Raw genomic sequence first — 20,201 nt, 5'->3', positions numbered from 1 at the left:
GTTCGCGCAAACGCGACAACACTATACGCAGATGCTCTGCATGCTCCTCTTCATTGCAGGAATATACCAAGATATCATCAATGAAGACCACCACAAACTTGTCCAATTCGGGCATGAACACCGAATTCATGAGATACATGAAGTGAGCAGGTGCATTTGTAAGACCGAAGGACATGACGAGATACTCATACAGCCCATACCTCATCGAGAAAGCTGTCTTGGGCACATCTTCAGGACGGATCTTGATCTGATGGTACCCAGATCGCAAATCAATCTTGGAGAATACTTTGGCTTTAGACAACTGATCAAACAAGATATCAATGCGAGGAAGAGGGTATTTGTTCTTGATGGTTACCGCATTTAAGGGACGATAGTCCACACACATGCGCAAAGATTGATCCTTCTTCTTCACAAAGATTGCCGGACAACCCCAAGGAGACGAACTAGGACGGATAAGACCCTTCTTCAACAACTCATTTAGTTGGGTCTTAAGCTCAGCTAATTCGTTGGGTGGCATTCTATAAGGTCTTCTAGAGATAGGAGCGGTACCTGGAATCAATTCAATTTTCAAACTCCACATCCCGATCCGGAGGAAGCCCGGGTAAATCGTCAGGAAATACATCCGGGAACTCACACACCACTGGAATGTCCTGAATAGCCTTGGATGTAACTGCATTCACAACCAGAGCGCCACCTGTTCGCCAGATGTCGTCCGTACGCCGGTGATGGCCCCGCTCGTCAGCTCCCAGCGCCTGCATGAGGTCCACGGCGTCGCCCCGAGCGGAGTGGACGCGTCCACTTCCTCTCTGCCTCACCTCTCTCGCCAGAAGAGCGCCCGCAGCGAGCTCACCGTCGCGAGCTCACTCCGGCGAGCTCGTGCGCGCTCCTCGCTGCGTTTCCGTCCACCAAAATCCACCCACAGCTCCGCCGTGAGCTGCTCTTCACTTCCCACCCTCTAACTCGCCGCGAAATCCACCGGTGAGCCGCCATTCCCTTCTTCCCCCAAATCGGGTCGTCGTGACCATCTTTTCCGGCGAGCCCAATGCCGAGCCCGGTGAAGCCTCTGGTCTCCTCTGGTCAGGTCGTAGAGGTAGAGTAGGTCCTTAGCGAGCGTTTGCGCCACTTGGTAGACGCTCTACCGAGCTCTCCGTCACCGGACACGATGCGTAGCGCCGCCGTGTTTCCGCCGGAGATGGGTGCTCTCGTGGCCAGCGTGTTCCACGAGGTTTCAAACCAAGCCGCATACCTAGGAAGCTCCGCCGTTGTTCGCTGGTGCTGTAGAAGGTCTTAGGTCGTGCTCTACCGGCCTGAGGGCTCCGGTGTAACGCCGAGCACCTCCGCCGAGCCGCCATCGTCGACGGCGAGACCCTTCCGGTGGCTCCGCCGTGGGGAAAAGGGGGTCAATCGAGTCGCTAGAGTCTGGGGATCACGTTGGTGCCCTTGGCTTGGCCGGAGACCTCGCCGTCATGGAGAAATCGCCGGCGAAAGTCACCTCGGCCGTGAGGAAGAAGAACCTGACAGCTGGGGTCCACTGTCAGCGTCACTCTCCTTGCCTCCTTTTCTTTTATTCAAAATCCTAATTTTTGGCTTTCTTGCAAAAATCATATCTTCTGTTTCTGAGATCCAAAAATTGTGAAACCAATTTTGTGGTATTTCTTGAGATGGCTAGTTTTTAATAAAAATATAAAATGAACCATGTTTTCTGGGAAAATATTTATTGAGAATTTAATCTTGTTATTCATGGATAAATTCATATCTCTGGTTATACTGTTCTGTTTGCTCTGAAAATTTTGTGGTAGCCTCTGTATGTTACTAGAATGCTATGATAAATATTTCATGATTTTTGGAATAATGCAAATTTGATATGTAATTCATGATTGAAATGTGGCTTGTTTCCTTGATTAAATCATATAAAATAATTGGTGCTTATGCTGGTGCTCTACTTTGGTGGTAAACTTGTTTATAGTATTCCTAAGATGTAAATAATCTGAAATCTGTTGTTTGACACCATATAAGTCATGTTTCTGAATTTATGAAATAATCACCTAGTTACATGTTAAATGTATATCTTTAATTTGCTATGTGCAACTGCTCTGAAATTTCTTTGGTGATGCTTTGATGCTATCCTTGTGCTTCCGTAATTTGTGTAGATTTTTCTAAGCACTTTGGCTAGTATCTTGTAATTATGCTCTTTTCTAGAATTAATTAATAAATGCCTTGTTAAGTAAATGTTTGAAGGTTATCATCTAGTGTTCTGGTAACCTGGTGATATGCTTGTGCCCATAAGCCATGTGGTTGGCATGGTTTATGTTTTGGTTATGTCATCAAATAATTAATTAAAGGGTTAAAGGTTGTTCTGGACAGCAAGGAAGTGATTTAACTTTTGCTTAATGATAACTTGGCCTTCTGTGGAACTTGTATAAATCAAAGTTGTTGTAAACTTATTGAACTAGCTGTGGTTTAAATTTGGGATCATTTGGTCCAGTAGTTTAAAAGTTATGGCTGTTCCAAGTTGGGTTCCAGAAATAGGTGCTCTCTGTTTTTCTGGGACAGAACCTGGAACTTTGTTTAAATGACTGGTTTAATGTATGAATCTTGCTGAGATGTTTAAAGATAATTTGTAGACAATTTCATAAGCTTTCCATAATGTCTTCACTTATATTTGTTGGATCTGTCTATCATTAGTTATGGTTTATTTACTGAGCTACTCTCGTTCTATGTTGCTTGCTGTTAGGTGCTATCATGGTAAGTTTTGGACTAGGGTAACTTGTTAACTTGTGTAAACTTGTTATAACTGTGTACTCCATAAATGAGTGCCCAGTGAATCCATTATGTTATCAAGCATTCATTCTTTTATATGCACACCTTCTTATTCACCGAGCATGCAATAGGTGCATCGGACGCGGCAGTCTCCTTCGATCTACAAGTGAATCCCGAAGGCCAGGAGGGCAGCCAAGAGGTGGAGGTCCAGCAAGTCGGACCCGAGGAGCCAGAAGAAGAAGTTGAGTGTCCAAGTCATGAGCCAGCCTCGTTCGTGAAAGGCAAGTCACGGAGCATTCTAAGCCTCCCTTTATTTTTGAAAGTTTACTTAATATGTTATATCTATTGGTGCATTAAGTATAGGAGTTGTGATGAAGCCCTTGCTGCATTTTTACTCCATCCTTGTCCAGATACTCACCACACCCTGGTTGTAGAGTTAGGATCGAGTAGCAGCTTAGCCATGCTTAAACGGTAGAAGTCGGGTGATTTCCTGTCACCTGCGCGATATAGGGTTATGTCGGATCACGATGGTCTATATGTGCTATCGTGGATGGAACCTGATTAATTTGACTTAAGCCGGGCGGAGTTGTGCAAGGTTGTAGTAACTCCGTCTGTGGCAGCTAAGGACCGATCGTTGTACGTCCTCTTGTCATGTTGAACGCATGCCTGACACTTAGTTGGCCGGATAACTCGTTCCGACCGCGAAGCCGAGTAGTATGACTCAGGCCGGAAGACCGGCAAGTATAAAGTGCGCACTACCGGAGGAAGTGCGGTGTGCGGGGGACCATTGGCGTAAGCCCAAAGGCAGGTGAGTTAAAATTCCTGACCTCCCTGGCAGAGTGGTAGCCCTGGGAGTGCGGCGCTGATCGGAGCCGCGATTCCTGAGTCGTACCAAAGGTGACCCGTTGGCTCTCCGACGGGGGATGCTTGGGTGAGTGCTAGGAATAACCCTCCAGCTGGATAGGAATTCAATTCGAATCGCCGTCTCTCCCGGTTAGTGAGAACTTGACAGAGCAGCAGCAAACATAGCATTCACTAATGAACTTGGTTCATGATAATGATGATAGCAAGAAGAACAGATGATGAACCTAATATGGTTATTATTGCTTGTATTAATCAAGTGATGTGTTGTAGTACAGGTGCTAATCTAGTGATAGGTTGATAATAAATAAATATGATGCTCTTACATTGTGTTAGTCTTAATAATGGCTTTTGGCAAAAATGTCGTGTCAACCAGCTCTACTTTTATATTGGCCTTGCATGATCCTTGGTGTCTTTTATGTTTTACTAGACGGGTAAGTCTAGCCGAGTACATTCTCGTACTCAGGGTTTTATTTCCCACCTGTTGCAGATGACATCTTCTATGACGGTTTCTGCAAGACCTGTCTCCATCCCGCTGGGGATGAAGACTAACCGTTGGGCACGGTTCTCTAACAACTTCGTATCTAATGCTTTTGGAAGGATGGTGTAGACTCTGGCAATAACAAAAACTTGGGAACTGAACTTTGGAACAAGTGTGTGTAATTATTTTGCTTCCGCTACTTTGAACTTGTGTTGTAATAACTTAATAACTCCGATGTGGTGCTGCTTCGACGGCAATGAATGACTATGTAACATTCGCTGTGTTTATGTTGAATTATTACGATCTTGGTTTGTTGCAAGTTGGTTTGAAGTCCTTCATGATTTCAATTGACTACCGGGATTATATGGGCTCAAGTTTGGAAACTTGATTGCTTGTCGATCGTTTCTACACTTGTACTCTTATAATTTGGTCGGTTCTGTGACACTAACATTCCTTGGTTCACTGGCAAAGTCTCGGTGGTTGTCATTGAAATCTTGCCACTGCTTTCCATCGGCTGGATGGCGAAGCTTGCCATCATTTTTGTGCTCATCAGAAGCATGCCAACTCATAAGTTTTGCATCCTCAGGGTTAGCAAACAAACTCCTCAGTCGATCTACCACTGGAAGGTACCACATCACTAAAGGAGGAATCTTTTTCTGCGCATAATAGTCAACCTCTTCTTTATCTTTGCTCGTGGGTTTTGAACTCTGTTGGGTGTTCTTTTGGGCCTTCTTACGCTTCTTCCCTGCTTTACACATGGAGGCAGCACAATCCTCTCGATAGTCTTTGTTTGTCTTGTACCGACTTGCACCACACTTTGGACAACTATCCAAGTCCTTGTAATCATCACCTCGGTACAGGATACAATGATTTCTACACGCATGGATCTTCTCGACACCCATAGTCAGCGGACTGATCAGCTTCTTTGCATAGTACGTGTTAGCAGGAACTTTGTTCTCCTTTGGAAGCATATCGCCGATAATACTTAAGAACGCATCGAATCCAGCATCGGACAAACCATACCTGGCTTTTGCCATCAACAGTTTTAGCACAGCTCGTAACGTTGTGTACTCTTTGGTACAACCTTTAGACTAATCATACAAAGGCTCTTCTGCCGCCTTCTTCAAGGCCTCCATCCCTTTCATTAATAACATTGAAGGTTCAGTATGACGACGCAACATTGCCTCCAAGAATTCAGCATCTTCTGCAGCCGTATCATTTGGTAAGACATGAGTTCTTGCACCATCATTTTCCCCAGCAGATCCACCAGCGGTAACATTTGGCACAACATGTTCACTCTGGGGTGTGTCGTGGAAAAACTGATCAGCAGGCATGCCTAGACCATCGGTGTCGATGTGTGCTGGGTCCCCAACTGTATAAGGCGTTGAGCTACCCTCTCCATGCTTTGTCGAAATCAAGTAATCCTTCATAAATCCTCGACAGACTAGATGAGAAATGATTACTTCAGTATCTTCAAATAGAAGAATATTTCTGCAGTCGTAGCATGGACAATATATATGCTTCGTCTTTGTTCTCAAAGCATGGTTCTTAGCGGCATCAACAAACCTATGCACCTCAGGTATATATGATGGATCTAGTCTTGATAAGTTATACATCCATGAGGACCTCTCCATCATGACCTGTTGAAAAGTTAGTAAATTAATTGAAATATTGTCTGCGAATATTTGTTATTAAAAATAAAAGAAGACCTAACAATTAAATCAAATTGAAAAAGGAATCATAGAAATGGTGAGAGGAGAGGCAACATCTTATACAAGAGGGCACAAAAATGCTTATCGCGTTATTAAATCAAATTTACATAAAAAATAACATCCTAAACAATATAATTTAAAAAACTAAAAAGAAAACTTACCTTTCTTAGCCACCTCCATCTCCTTCCAAGAAATGAAGATCAAAACCTCAAACCTTGTATTTTGACCTATTGAAAAGTTAGTAAATTAATTGAAATATTGTCTACGAATATCTGTCATCAAAAATAAAAGAACACCTAACAATTAAATCAAATTGAAAAAGTAAAACAAGTATAAAAATAAAGACAAAACCATAAATATATATATCTTTATATCACTAAAATAAATTTGACAAGGTACAAAAACACTGTTGATTGAAACTAAATATATTATATCACTAAAAAATTTGAGAATGAAACATGGAAATGGTGAGAGGAGAGGCAACATCTGAAGCAACCTCATATATAAAAAATGCTTATCGCGTAATTAAATCAAATTTACATAAAAAATAACATCCTAAACCATATAATTTAAAAAACTAAAAAGAAAACTTATCTTTCTCTCCCAAGTATGGAAACACCATTCATGGAAACTACTACATATATATTTCTTGGTTTCACAAATTGGAGAAGTAAACATACCAAAAAGTAGCTCAAATTGAGCAAGAGGACACAAAATGAGGCATTAGAGGCATCAACTAACCTTTCTTAGCCATCTCCTTCCAAGAAATGAAGATCAAAACGTCTCCCCTTGTATTTTGGAAAAATTAGACCTCCAAGATGTGCTCCAATGGAATGTGGCTGCTACCTACAGTTCTGCTCGAGGAGGAAGAAGGGGTTCTCGGTTATTTATAGGAAGATAAATCACAGGTGGTTTGTTATGTGAACCGCGTGTGTAAATCCATTAACACAGGCGGTTCACATAACAAAACCGCCTGTGTAAATGCATCATTTACACAGGCGGGTTTGTTACAATAACCGCCTGTACTGAGCCTTTTATACAGGCGGTTTTCAATTCTAGCCGTACAAATTTTCAACACAGACGCATTATAACTAAAACCGCATGTAGAAATATTTTACCCCCGCCGGCTTAGAACCTCTGTGTACTAGTGTTGATTTCCTTTACTGAATTTTAGTCTGCTAAACTTTAATCACTTTAGTAACTAAACTTTTAAACACACTAACTAAAGAAGAGCTAAAATAGTTTTAGCTAGCTAAAAATTAGCAAGAGAACCAAATAGACTCATATCCTTATATCTAGATGCATAGTAAAATAGTTATACCTAAAAAAGTCAAAACGACTTATAATTTGGAACTAAGGGAGTATAAGATAATAGAGTAAAGTCCATCAGCGGTCCCTAAACTTGTTTGGATGTGTCATTCCGGTCCTTAAACTCGCAAAACGACCGTTAGATACCTAAACTTGTTCGGTTTGTGTCATTCTGGTCACTAAACTTAAAAATCTCCCATATGAAAAAGTTATGTATTATTTTTTGATATAGAGTTTTTAAATCGCTTTGTTTTGACCCAGATGAGATTCAAAATCAAGTTTAGGGACCGAGATGACACAGTTGAACAAAATTGAGGACCTAAACAAGTGACTTTTAAGTTTGGAGACCGGGATGACACAACTGAAAAAGTTTAGAGATCGAGATGATATAAACGAACAAGTTTAAGGACCTAAATGATCGATTTGTGAATTTAGAGACCGGGATGACACGACAGTGGTGGACTTTACTCAAGATAATATATAGATGGGGTGACTCATTCCTTTGATCTTTTGCAGAACCCAGTAGGCAACTTGAAATGGGAATAGTAGGAGAGTCGAAAGGTATCCGGAAACGGACGGCAGCCCGCCCGAGCCCCCGCGTCGCTCCTTGAGCGACTCGGGCGGCGACCCACCGCGCCGCCGCCAAGAGCCGTAAGGTGCGCGACCTCCGCTCTGCCTCTGCCTGAGCCAGCCCCGGGATGCCCGGCCGGAGGCGAGGATGGCGGCGGCAGGGCTGGGTTTCTCCTCCTCCCTTCCTCTCTCCTTTGAAGCTCCTGCACGCCGGACTGCCATCGTCGCCGGGATGCTGGCCGGTGGCGCAACCGGCGGTCGGCGGCCAGATCCGGTCGTCCCGGACCCGGATATAGCTGCTGCCGCCTCCGACTCCGCCCGCCTTGGTCAAGGGCCATCGGTCATGGGTGGCCAGGCACACGAGCTGCCTGACCATGGTCGGCCATGGCGACTGATGACGGTGCTGGTGTGGGCAGTCATGCCCGTTCTCTCCCTGTTCTCGGAGGCCGGATCTACGCGTTGACTGTCGACGCAGACTTGCAGCGGCGGTGACTAGATTTGGGGTTGGCCCTGTAGTGGAGCGGGGCTAGCTGTTTGGCGGCGGGGCAGCATGCCCACTTTTCTTCGCTCTTTTTTGTAGGAACCAGCAGCTGCACGGTGCGTATTGTTTGGCCGCGGGCATGCCGGCGTTGGGGCTGCGTCCGTGGGCATCGTGCCGGTGCGCGTCTCCCACTGTTGCGGGCGAGTCCGGGAACGGCTCCGCACGGTGTGGCGGCGACCGTCACATGCTGGCTGGTGCGCGCCTCCCACTATCGCGGGCGAGTCTGAGAACGGCTCCGCGCAGTGTGGAGGCGACCAGCAACCTCCCTTCATCTGGTGTTATCGCTTGTCGGCGCGCGCCTCCCACTGTCGCGGGCGAGTCCGGGAACGGCTCCGCGTGGTATGGCGGCGGCCGGCAAGGCCCCACTTCCTCCGGCGTCCAGGCGTGGATGACTGCTGGTGCGTGCTTAACACTGTTGCGGGCGAGTCCGAGAACGGCTCCGCGCTGTGTGGCGGCAGCCGGCAAGCGCCCCACCCTCTTCGGTCCAGGCGTGGACGAATTTGTTGGTGTGCCTCCCTCCATTCCCTGTGGGTCAACAAGAGCTTTGACAAAGTGTTCTGGGCGAAAGCCTAGCTCAGATCTGTCTGGGCCAGTGACGAGTCTCCTTCCTGAAGGCGTCATTGAAGAACCTGTTGCCGCCGTCTCCTAGTTGGTTTTGCAGCCTTTTGTACAAATTGTCTTGTAAAACTGAAATTATATAACAGGCCGTTTTGGGCCAATATATGAATCAGGTGGGGAACGTTTCCCCCGTTGACTTTCAAAAAAAACTTGAAATGGGTGACGGTGACCCGATTCCCGTTTACATCGGTAAGAGCAACTCCAACAGATATGCTATCCATGTTGTCTAGGTTATTTTTATATTTTTAAAGCAAAAGTTAAACTCCAACAGATGTGCTATCTGGTTTGCTAAAATAGCAAGTTTGCTATTCCTAAATTTTCGCTTGTCATATATAGCATGTCGTCCTCACTAGCTATCCTATACAAAGGCTGTTGTGGAACTCTATGCTTTGAGTGGGTTTTTATTTTACACAATGACTAAATCTTGTAATTTAGAATATAATTTTAGCTAGTCTCTTGGAGATGCTCTAACAAAGGTACAACGACAGAGCACTTCAGCCTGCAAATTTTTGGGGTTTTGGCTACTGTAGCACTTTTGTTTTTATTTGACAAACATTGTCCAATAATGGAGTAACTAGACTCAAAAGATTTATCTCACAAATTACAGATAAACTGTGTAATTAGTTTTTATTTTCGTCTATATTTAATTCTTTATGCATACGACCAAAGATTCGATGTGACCGGAAATCTTGAAAATTTTTACCAACTAAACAAGACCTATGTACTAGGTAGACATCACATCAAACCTGCACAACAGTAATACCCCACCGTACTCCGTACACAGCATACATACTCCGTACACGCTTCGATGATGAAGCCAGTTTACAATACAAAACGGTACAAGCTGACGCTACGATACAAGGCCTACATCGCACACGTATTCTGACTTTCTGAGGCCCACCTCAAGCTCCTGTCCGCGAGCTTCGGATCAGTGGCTGCCTCATCAGCACCGGCGCTTGAGCTCGCCGAGAAACTGCGCGGATCAGTGGCTGCCTCCGCACCTGCGCTTGAGCTCGTCGACGAACTCGTCGAAGCTGCGCCGCGACGAGCCACCGGGCGCCACGGCAGCCTCGAGTGTGCCCCTCAGCTTCTTCACCTGCTCCCTGAGCATGACGCCGTCTTCCCCGCCCATGAGCCCCTCGATCCGTGCCCTCACCTCGTCTGCGCGCACCGCGCCGCGGTCCCCGATGGACACGCCGGCGCGCCACTCCCGCGCGACGAGGCGGCGGTTGGTGATCTGGTCCGTGAGCAGCGGGAAGCACAGCATGGGCACGCCCGCCCACACGCTCTCCAGGATGGAGTTCCAGCCGCAGTGGGTGAGGAAGCCGCCGACGGCGGCGTGGGAGAGCACCTCCACCTGGCAGCACCACTGGACCACGAGCCCCCGCCCGGCCGCGGCGTCGGCGAACCCCTCGGGCAGCGGGTCCGGGTCGTCGGAGCTGACGATGTCCGGGCGCATCACCCACAGGAAGCGGGCGCCGCTGGCCAGCACGCCGCCGGCGATCTCGTGCAGCTCCTGCTTGGTGACGTGCGCGTAGCTGCCGAAGGAGATGTAGAGCACGGAGCCGGGCGGCTGCGCGTCCAGCCACCGGGAGCAGTCGGACTCGGCCCACATGGACGTAGCCACGGCGCTGCGCGCGAACCCCGCCGGGAAGATGGGGCCCACGGCGTAGAAGGGCCTGTCGGCGCGGAGCGCGGCGATGGTGGACGGCTCCAGCTCCTCCACGGTGTTGCAGAGGACGTAATCGGCGTCGCGGGCCTCGTCGAACGCCTTGAAGATGATGCGGTGCACCACGGAGGTGGTGTCCGTCTCCTGCAGGTACGACATGAGCTCGCTCGGCTCGATGGACGCCACGCCAGGGATGTAGGTGATCGTGTCCTTGCGAGGCTCTGCATGCATAAAGTGGCCGTTCTGGGTGAGCAAGTCGATGTGATAGTAGAGGTTGAAGATGAGCGCCGGTTCGGTCCAGAACGAGACGTAGGCGATGCCGAGGCGGCTGGCCAGCGTGGCGGGCCACACGAAGAAGGTGTCGGCGACCAGGAACGTGGCGCCGGGGTCCACGACGACGCGGCGGAGCAGGTGCTCGACGTGCGCGGGCATCGCGTGGAACAGCGCGCCCATGAAGTCGTCGTGGTGCAGCGACCGGTCGAACCCCACGGGGAGGCCGTCGCTCACCAGCTCGTACGACACGCCGTCGTCGCCCAGCGGCCCCTCCGGTGGTGCCCGCGCCGCCGCCGCCGCCGCCGCGAAGGGGTCGTACCCGTCCGGGTCGACGCCCAGCGCGCGCGCCGTCTGGGCGTGCACGGCCTCCGTGCTGACGAAGGTGACGGCGAACCCCCGCGCCGCGAGCCGCAGCGCCAGGTGCACCACGGGGATGATGTGGCCCTGCAGCGGGTACGCCACCACCACCGCGTGCGGCTTGCCGCCGCCGCCATGCCTCGTCGTCGTCGTCGTCTCTACTGCGCCGGCGGCCCCTTGCGCCATATTTTCGTACGTCGTCCTAGCGTAGCGAGCGCGCTCTGGTGGTCAGGGGATGCTCGATTTCAGTGCGCGCAGTTGATTCACTAGGTCGCCGCGAGAGACCGGCCTGGTGGTCGTCAACGGCTGCATCGATCACCCTCCTGGTTACTTATAAATCCGTCGCTATCGCGTTAGCCGCCGGTGGCCTTCTGGTTTGGTTTTCACTCTCCATGTTACTCCTATTTGGTTAGGGCCGGCAGTATAATAATCGGAGTATGTAGCAGACAAGCAGTACAAGGTTTTGATGATGTATGGAACCAGAAATCGCCCGCCCTTATTGTTGACTACGGGGAGTATTGTAATAGATGAATGCACGTACTACCAGACAAGGTAGATAATAATCCATTAGTTATATAGGGGTAGCTAGACGATGGATAGCCTAAACTTTTCAACACAGATCATAGTGGAAAGGAAGATGATACCAACGACGTGTATACCTCAGCTTTTAGAGTACTATATACCTTCGTCTTCAAAAGATTCGTGTATATGGCAGCATTCAAGTTTGACATTGTACTGCTTGTCTGCTACTCTATATGACAGTTATTAGTTTTAATGGCATTCCTAGCCCATACTCCTATGACATTCTTGCGGTCATGTATGCAGAATTCTTCCTTCTTATGACAGAAAACTCTAGCACCTTGTTCAGATCTTTTTTTTTTGGATTCGGCTACTGAGCATTTTCGTCTTGCGATTTGTTGATAAATTGTACAATTAGTTTTTGTTTTCATCTATATTTAATGTTCCATACATGTGTCTAAAGATTCGATGTGATAGGTAAAAAGTTTCTAAGGTAAGGAACTAAACAAGGCCTAAGTAGTATACCTAGCCCATATGACAACTATTATTATAATTTTATGGGAATGCTACCTCACGCAGAGTGTTTCAGGAGCGTGCAACACTCGATCGATTTCTACAGCAAATTCGGCCTCTCCCCCCTCTTCTTCTCCAAGTCTGGCGGAAATAGAAAGTGGTTCGAGAGAGGTAGGCCAACCAAGCAGTGGGGATGGTGACCGAGCGCAGGTGTCCGAGCCAGGTCGAGGCAGGGCGTCATGGCTAGAGATCATCGTGGAAGCCGGAGATTGGGGAGGGAAAGAAGGAGACCGCCATGACCGCAGAGCTCGGGTGAAACCCCTAGCATGGCCACAGTGGGATGGTGGGCCGCGACAAGGGCGACGAGGAGGAAGATAAATAGTGAATTTCGAGTGTTGTATCACCTGAGTGGGCTATATAGCCATAATCTAATTTTATCCATACTTAAATCATTTAAAGTTTGTCCATATTTATATAGTGTTGCAACACCCGAGTGGGCTATAGACATACCCTAATTTTATCCATACTCAAATCATTTGAAGTTTGTCCATATTTATATAAAATATCTCATTATTTATGTTACCAAGCTAAGTAGGTTGTAGACATTGAGCTCTAGTAGGCTTGGATTGGAGGTTTTTCTCTATCGAGATGCATAGGTCAAAAGTGCCATTGGGCATCTCCTATGATAAGAGGCAACGACTACCTTCTACTCCTATATGTCACTTCATCTTCTATGATAAGATGTACTCATATCCGCTCTGTCCCGAAATTAATGTCGTTCTAGGAATGGACACATGTACCAAGACTATAGCAAAAATACTAACATATCCCTACTCTAGTACGGTGGACACAAAAATTCTATCTCTTGTGCTCCGCTTTCCCATGCATATATGGTCTGTTGATTGCATGCTATGGTAGAGAGTGTTGTTACTTGTAGGCATAGGACCTGCGCCCTTAAAACGACCTTTTTATTGGGACACAATTTGAATGCTAAAATAACATTTTTAGTGAGACAGAGGGAGTATGTTATTGTTACCGTTTATATGCCACTTCAGGTAAATTTTGATGCCACAAATGTTTTAGATTCTCACGCCCTTCTCACCTACCAGGGAGATCATATGCTCTTTTTCCTTGTCAAGTCATTCATCATCTTCACCTTGGTTGGAAGAGAGGTGTGGGCGAAGGAGAAAGTAAAGCCAGCAAGCTCTCGTCACCGAGGCCACATCATCATTTTCTTTAGTTAGAATCCTAATTAATGAACATAGAAATCACCATCTACTTCATTTTTCCGTAAAATATAAGGTATTGAAGCATTCAAATTTCGTCTCAAATTATAATGTATTCTAGGTGAATTAACTCGCCAAAACTACCAATAATATGTGTACTTATCATTAGTGTCTACTAGTAGACTTAAAATACAGTAAACACAAGATCTCTCTACAATTAAAGGAGAGTTACATGCATCATTTGTTTTGCACAATATGTCCTACAATTTTTGGATACCTTATATTATAGGCCTAAGAAAATAGTTTCTAGGTTGAGTAACTTCAAAGATGCCCTAATAAGGCCAAGGGCGGTGACGAACTGGCTAAAGCAAGCCATAGGATTGGATGACACAGAATAGTGAATCGAGTGATTTACTAATACCATCAAATCCAATGAGACTCGACCCCCCTTGGATTTGATCGTCCGAAACAGACTGATTTGGAATCGTATTAGTGACTGGCAAGCAACAAACTTTTCTGTGTACTACTCCAAGACGCTTATGTACGTGCACTGTACCTGTAATAATGCTCGGCGCCCTGGGCATTCGGCTAGCGACGTGCCGACAGTGAGATATGATGGTTCTGAAGAATACAACAAACCCAAGGAGAACGAGATTTTCAGTGTGTGGCCCAGACGATGGCGACCGGGTGGATCTGCGCCACTCCTGTCCTCCAACTGCGTGGCTTTATTTGAGGAGCATGCAGTACAGGTCTTGAATCGTTTTTTTGGTAGGAACTGCTTAAATTGGGCGAAAGAAAAGCGTTGGAGATTGGAGAATGGAGGCAACTAGCGGTCCGTGTCTCCCAACGACTGGTTGGGGGCTGCTCTCGTCATGCGTTTCATATCGTCAGCCTCTGTTAAGTCAAGTGGCGTGTCCCTCACTTTTGTCCTCATCAAACTTTATTTTCAACTCATCTCATCTCATATTACTATTTATGTAAATGTAAACCTAGATAATGCAACAGGGGTTGCACCAGTGCTGGAACATACTCCTATTCCAGATAGCATTCTATTTTTAGCTTCAGAGTTCTTTTTAAAGGACACCATTTCACTGACTGTTTTCTTTTGTTTTTTTTTCCCTTCAAACCTATGCCCTTGTACCGTTTCAAGTCAAGCGTTAATAAAGTAATAGTTATGTAAATAATTATATATGATATATGTACGCATGATATTAGCTATAATTATGTTTGAATTACATAAACTTGAATTTAATATATAGTAAATATGATTTAACAAGTTCTTAAAACCGAACATCAAAGAAGTATGCTACTTATTGAGTTTTGGCCGATACTAATGTTAGCCAGAATGGCTGGCTTGGAGGCTAGTATGGGATGGAGACTCTTCTTCTCGCCGGATATACCAACTAGTACAGGAATGGTATAGAGATGCTTGGCTTGTCCAACTTGGCCTGGTGTTTATACTTGTATAGACATGGACACATGGTGCCAATTTAGATCTCGGTTGGTATAGATTTTTCTCCAGCTTCTTACCAAAACGGATAAAATCTTACCCGCTTCTCGCGTGGACCTCCTATAGATGCTCTCTTGTGCGTCGCACGTGAAGCTGAAAAAACAAGCTTCTACTAGCTATCTGGACAATTTGTCCTCTTTGTCTCAGCCATTCACGATAACACAAGAAGCTCAAATGTTTTTTTTTTAATCAAAACACAGCTTCATCTTCGCTAGTACCACGTGACGAGGCTTAATTTTAGAGGACATATTTATCCGGTAGAGATCGATCGAGATCATCGAAAAGGTTAATTATAGCATCATCTCATCAGTTTAGCTTAGTTAATTACGTACCTTTGCATTTGAAGTGGCCGTGCTTGGTGAGCAGGTCCATGTGGTAGTAGAGGTTGAAGATGAGCGCGGGCTCCGTCCAGAAGGACACGTAGGGGACGCCCAGCTTCCGTGCCAGCGTGGCCGGCCACACGAAGAAGGTGTCGATGACGAGGCACGTGGTGGGCGGGTCGACGACGACGCGGCGGAGGAGCTCCTCGACGTGGGCCGGGAGCACGTGCAGGATGCCCTCCATGAACTGGTCGTGGTTCAGCGAGCGGTCGAAGCCCAGCGGGAAGCCGTCGCTCACCAGCTCGTACCGCACGTCCAGCTCCGTCGTCGTCGTCGTAGCTCCTCCTCCTCCCGCCCGCACGGCGGCGAAGATGTCGCCGCCGGCGCCGATCTGGTGGTGCACGGACTCCGTGTTGACGAAGGTGACCGCGAACCCGCGCTCCGCCAGCCGCAGCGCCAGGTGCACCGCCGGGATGACGTGGCCCTGCAGCGGGTACGGCATCACCACGGCGTGCGGCCTTGCGCGGCGCCGGCCGCCGCCGGCGGTGCCGTTCGCTGCCACGGCGTCCTGACCCATAAATGGCGCGCTCTCGTTCTCTCTCTAGTGTGTGGTGCCTGTGAAAATATAGCAAGTTAAGGTAGCGGGATCAGCGGGCCCATATATGAGGTAGAGGGTTGATTGGCGTTCGCGCGCGCAGGTCCAGCTGCAGAGAGAGGTCGGGGTCAAGGAGCGGTGTCACCTGGGACTCGGTGGTGGAGCATCGTGTTGGCGCGTGATTGCATGCACAGTAAGCACGTACGTGTCGACGTGCGTGTGAGCGTGTCTCTCCAGGCCGGTGAGAATCAGGGCCTTGGTTTACTTTAAAAATTTTTGCAAAATTTTTCACAGTGACATCGAATCTTTAGACATATGCATAGAACATTAAATATAAATAAAAGTAAAAACTAATTACACAGTTTACCTGTAATTTGCGAGACGAACACTACTCCAGAAAAAATAACCGTGGCGGGCGTTTTCCCTTTTCCGCAGCGGGCAAACGCGTCGCGGACGCCCGTGTCCGCTGCAGTTAATCTATTAACCGTAGCTGTCAACATAACACGCCCGCAGCGGTTAATGCATATTTACCGCAACGTAGCCAATCTATACCGTCAGACAATGGACGCTAAAACTTATTATTAGCGTTGAACCCTCGATCGCTATAAATTTGTAACTGATCATTGGTCGCTATAATTATTTATAGGGCAGAACATCGGTCGCTACGAATCCGCGTCAGAACATCGGACGCTAAAGATATATCTTAGAGACCAACCATCGGTCGGTATAGCCCATTTTCACTTTGGCGCGCTTGGCCCAGCCCACTCCCGCACACTAAAATTTAGAGGACCCACTAGTCAGTGTCAGCCAAACCCTAAACAATCTTCAGCTGCGGCCCATCCTCACCCACACCCGCCGCCCATTGTTGACACTTGCTAACACCACTTGAATACTAGGTTGTCATCCCCAGCATGGCACTAGAGTGTACTATGGTATTTATACGCACACAGATAAATCCGCAAGCGCACGGATACCGTTGTAGCTTTTACCCGGTTAAAGATTTTATTGTATCCACAGGAAAACGGGAGAACTGATCTATGCTCTAACTTAACCTAGATAGATAGGTAGGTGTAAATAGGAAAGATGGTAGAATTGAATAAGAACAATATTAAAGGTAAGATAACAATGGGTGATAATATGGGAATAGAGAGTAGAGCAATCTAATATATGGGCGATGGTAGGAGAATAGAGAGGATAACTATCGTTTCTCTACTTTAGAGGGGTATGTCTATGTCTAGGACGAACCACGTGATAAGAATACATCACAAAGGATGCTTATCCATAGGCTGATAAACCCTACCCGTCCTGCTAACAGGAGGTGGACTACAGGGGACCAACGTAACTGTCACCTACGCGGCCTACCACACGATCCAGTTAGACAGGGGATATCCACAAGTAATCTAGATCTAAGCACCACGCTTACACCTATACTACAACTCTAACCTATAGGGTCCTATAGATTAAAAGTACTCAAAAGAGTTGTGAACCAGAACATACATGAATAGTAATTGCATAATGAAATAGAAGTAGATTACCAGAGTCATCCCATGAGCAAGCTTGATTAGAGCTTGATCATGGCGAAGTACAACCGGAGGAAGAACCGACAGGCCGGCCTCTCCTCCAATCCTCCCTCGCTCTCCATGTCGCTACTATCTAGATCTACTCTAGTTTAGAGAAGAGAGGAGAGCTCTCATCTCCAAACCCTAGCTTTTGCTCTGTCTATGTAGAGGAAAGGTTATCCTTCGAGGGCACCTCTCAACTCTACAATGAACTTGTTCTCCTCCAGGGGCCAGGGGGTCTACTTATATAGTCCCCTCAAGTGAATCTGGGTTGTCGGATCAAACCGACATTGATTGAACGGTTATCCTTGATCCTTTAGGTCGGTGGAGCGTAATCCGCGAGACCGGTCCTGATTGGACTCTAACTCAGGGCGGGCGCCCTAGGGGGAGGGCGGGCGCCCTGCCCTCGGGCCCGATCGCCTACACGTTCGTTCCCGTGGCTTCTGGAGTCTTCTAGATGAGAGAAAATTACGCGGCACGCTAATATCTCTATGTAAACCCGACATATGGGCCTTTCCTCCGTATTTCCTGATAACCCCCTGTAGAAATAGACAAACACCAAAACTCGTGGAATTCTATTAGATAAAACCCTAAGTCTAGGTGTTGGTTGCATTTGGATCCTTTTCTTTATTTATTTGATGATTAAATATGATACTTAAGGACCGTCAACAACTACTCCAAGCTTACCTTTTGCTCGTCCCTGAGCAAGGATGGACTCAAGAGTTTCTGCAGTGGTTTCATGCCTTAAAAGTACACATGCGTTCAAGCAAGATCTCATCTCTGGGTTAGGGTAAACTGTTAAGACTTAAAACTTACTCATTTTACCTTTCACCATGGGGATTGCAACCGTCACTTGTGTCTTGAGCAGTTAAAAGATAGAACAGTCTAGTCAAGCGCCATGTCTCTTATTCTTAATTAGCTATAGCTCTGGAGTTTTTGTAGATTTTCAAAATAAAACTCAGAGAATCCTTGTATGACTCTCTCTAGTCTCTCTTTTGTGGTATTTCTGGATCCTTACCAAGGCTGTGATGGTATATGCCTTCTCTCAAAGTATGTGGTATTTGTGGTATGAGGCATAGTGACATTGCCTTCTCTCTCACCCTATTCTAATAAGGCTTGATATCTGGAGCTCATAGGTGGGAGATAAAATATACATACTTAGAAGACATTTATTGCATAGTTAAACCATGGATCTAGAGAAATAAGTCAATAAGTCAATATCAAGATGTGCATGTGTGGCGAATGAATGGTGTAGGGTGATGACAATGGTGAAAGTCTAATTCTACTTTTGTTCTTTTAAGGAGATACATACCTTTCTTGCACTTGAAGCTTTTCGAGGGGAATGAGATGCTCTATATTTTCTTTTTCTTTTCTCTCAGGTGGGTATCTTGTACCCCTAATTCTACTGTCGGACACTTGTCCATTTTTACCTCTCGTCTCACTTTTTCTTTTCTTCGAGGTTCCGGGCACTTGCCCCTTTTTATTTCCTCGTATTTTTTTCAGAGCACTCACCCTCCTAGAATAATGTAGCAAGTGGTAGTAACCAAAATATCTCGAGCATTTATTTCACGGGGAATAACAGGGATAGGATAATGTTTTGGTTATTCTCTCCCGGATAGGAGTAGAATCATTTTAGGTGAATCTGGAGATGGGAATGAGTGGATGTATGTGGATGCGTACTTCCAGAGTAGAAGTAGCATGTATGAGTGAACGTGCAAGTGAATCTTGATTTTAACCGCATGACAAGTTCCAAAGGGTCTACACAGCTTGACCACATTCAATGCTCATAAGCAGTAAAAAGTAAATGTATGGTTCATTGTCTAATAAGCATGTATATATGGCTGTGGTAGGATTTTAAACTCTCATCATACAGGAACTCATCATGCAACATTTTAAATATTTTCAAAGATAAAATTCTCTAGAATTCTAGCATCTCTAGAAACAGATAAACAGCAGCTCAACCTTCCCATATCATATCCGTTAACGACTTAAACTTTAGATCAAGTACTCTTCCCACCAGTTCAGGTTTAGAGCAAATCTTAATTCATAACAGTCATGCCTAAACTTGAGAGAGAATTCAATTTTGAGAACTAGTCATGGCAGAGCAACTATTCATCATTTCTATGTGAGAGCTTATCATGAGGGTTCATAGCAAACTTAATTTATTTATTTATTTAGCAAACTAAGCAAAGATATATATATAAGCACAAAATCTTTATTTGGATTTTTATGATTATGCATCTTTTTATTATTTGAGTAAAGTATAAACATGAGTAGAAACACTTAGGTGGAAATGAGGGTGCTCTCCTCCAAGCTGGCTTTTGACATAATTTCTTCTGATGTAGCTAGCAGGTGGCGGAGGTGTATTTGAATGTCGGTAGCACCCTGACAGCGATTAGGATGTCCTCCGTTTGCTAGTCTTCTTTGATTCTTGAATTCTGTAGAGCTCAAATAGACAAGACAGCTTTGTGGAACTGGTTAAGTGTTAGCATAAAAATCTCTTTGCCTTTATCATGTTGAGCTTCCTCTAATAAATATTACTCTCTTTGGTAGGATCATAAATTTATTTTTATATTTTCATTTCTATAGGACAGGAATATATTTATTTTATTTTTACGCCATCACAGTGAATGTACTTATGGGTTTTATGCCACGAGTATACTCACATGGGGCTTACTGTTTTTAACATTTTTAATTTCTTTTCAAGATAGCATGATTAACTAACAAGCTATTTAAGGAAAGTAAATAATTTAAGGAAAAGAGAATGCAGAAAGGATAAATATGGATAACTACCGATTTTACCTTTCGA

General features: G+C 46.0%; 1 protein-coding gene and 2 long non-coding RNA genes across 3 annotated transcripts; all 3 read right to left on the bottom strand.

The window, feature by feature from the left end:
- On the bottom strand, window positions 5,723-6,595 carry LOC110431650. The gene is made up of 3 exons (XR_002449078.1): window positions 6,556-6,595; window positions 5,976-6,041; window positions 5,723-5,742 (listed from the first exon to the last, which is right to left on the bottom strand). It is a non-coding gene; the product is annotated as an uncharacterized LOC110431650 (long non-coding RNA).
- LOC8059317 (UDP-glycosyltransferase 86A1) lies at window positions 9,529-16,046 on the bottom strand. Its single transcript, XM_002464520.2, has 2 exons — window positions 15,251-16,046; window positions 9,529-10,741 (listed from the first exon to the last, which is right to left on the bottom strand). Exons 1-2 carry the CDS (start codon window positions 15,813-15,815, stop codon window positions 9,834-9,836), a joined length of 1,473 nt encoding a protein of 490 aa, XP_002464565.1. The 5' UTR covers window positions 15,816-16,046; the 3' UTR covers window positions 9,529-9,833.
- LOC110431651 lies at window positions 14,479-15,244 on the bottom strand. Its single transcript, XR_002449079.1, has 2 exons — window positions 14,959-15,244; window positions 14,479-14,868 (listed from the first exon to the last, which is right to left on the bottom strand). It is a non-coding gene; the product is annotated as an uncharacterized LOC110431651 (long non-coding RNA).

The sequence above is a fragment of the Sorghum bicolor genome, chromosome 1 (assembly GCF_000003195.3).
Source record: "Sorghum bicolor cultivar BTx623 chromosome 1, Sorghum_bicolor_NCBIv3, whole genome shotgun sequence".
Taxonomy (NCBI): Eukaryota; Viridiplantae; Streptophyta; class Magnoliopsida; order Poales; family Poaceae; genus Sorghum; species Sorghum bicolor.
This window is presented reverse-complemented; position numbering and strand designations above follow the sequence as displayed.

What these genes read in the sequence shown, in the direction of transcription:
- LOC8059317 (XM_002464520.2), bottom strand. Translation starts at nt 15,815, where the DNA reads ATGGGTCAGGACGCCGTGGCAGCGAACGGCACCGCCGGCGGCGGCCGG. An exon ending in CGGCCACTTCAAATGCAAAG is followed by an intron (nt 10,742 to 15,250) that starts GTACGTAATTAA and finishes TTATGCATGCAG; the next exon opens with AGCCTCGCAAGGACACGATC.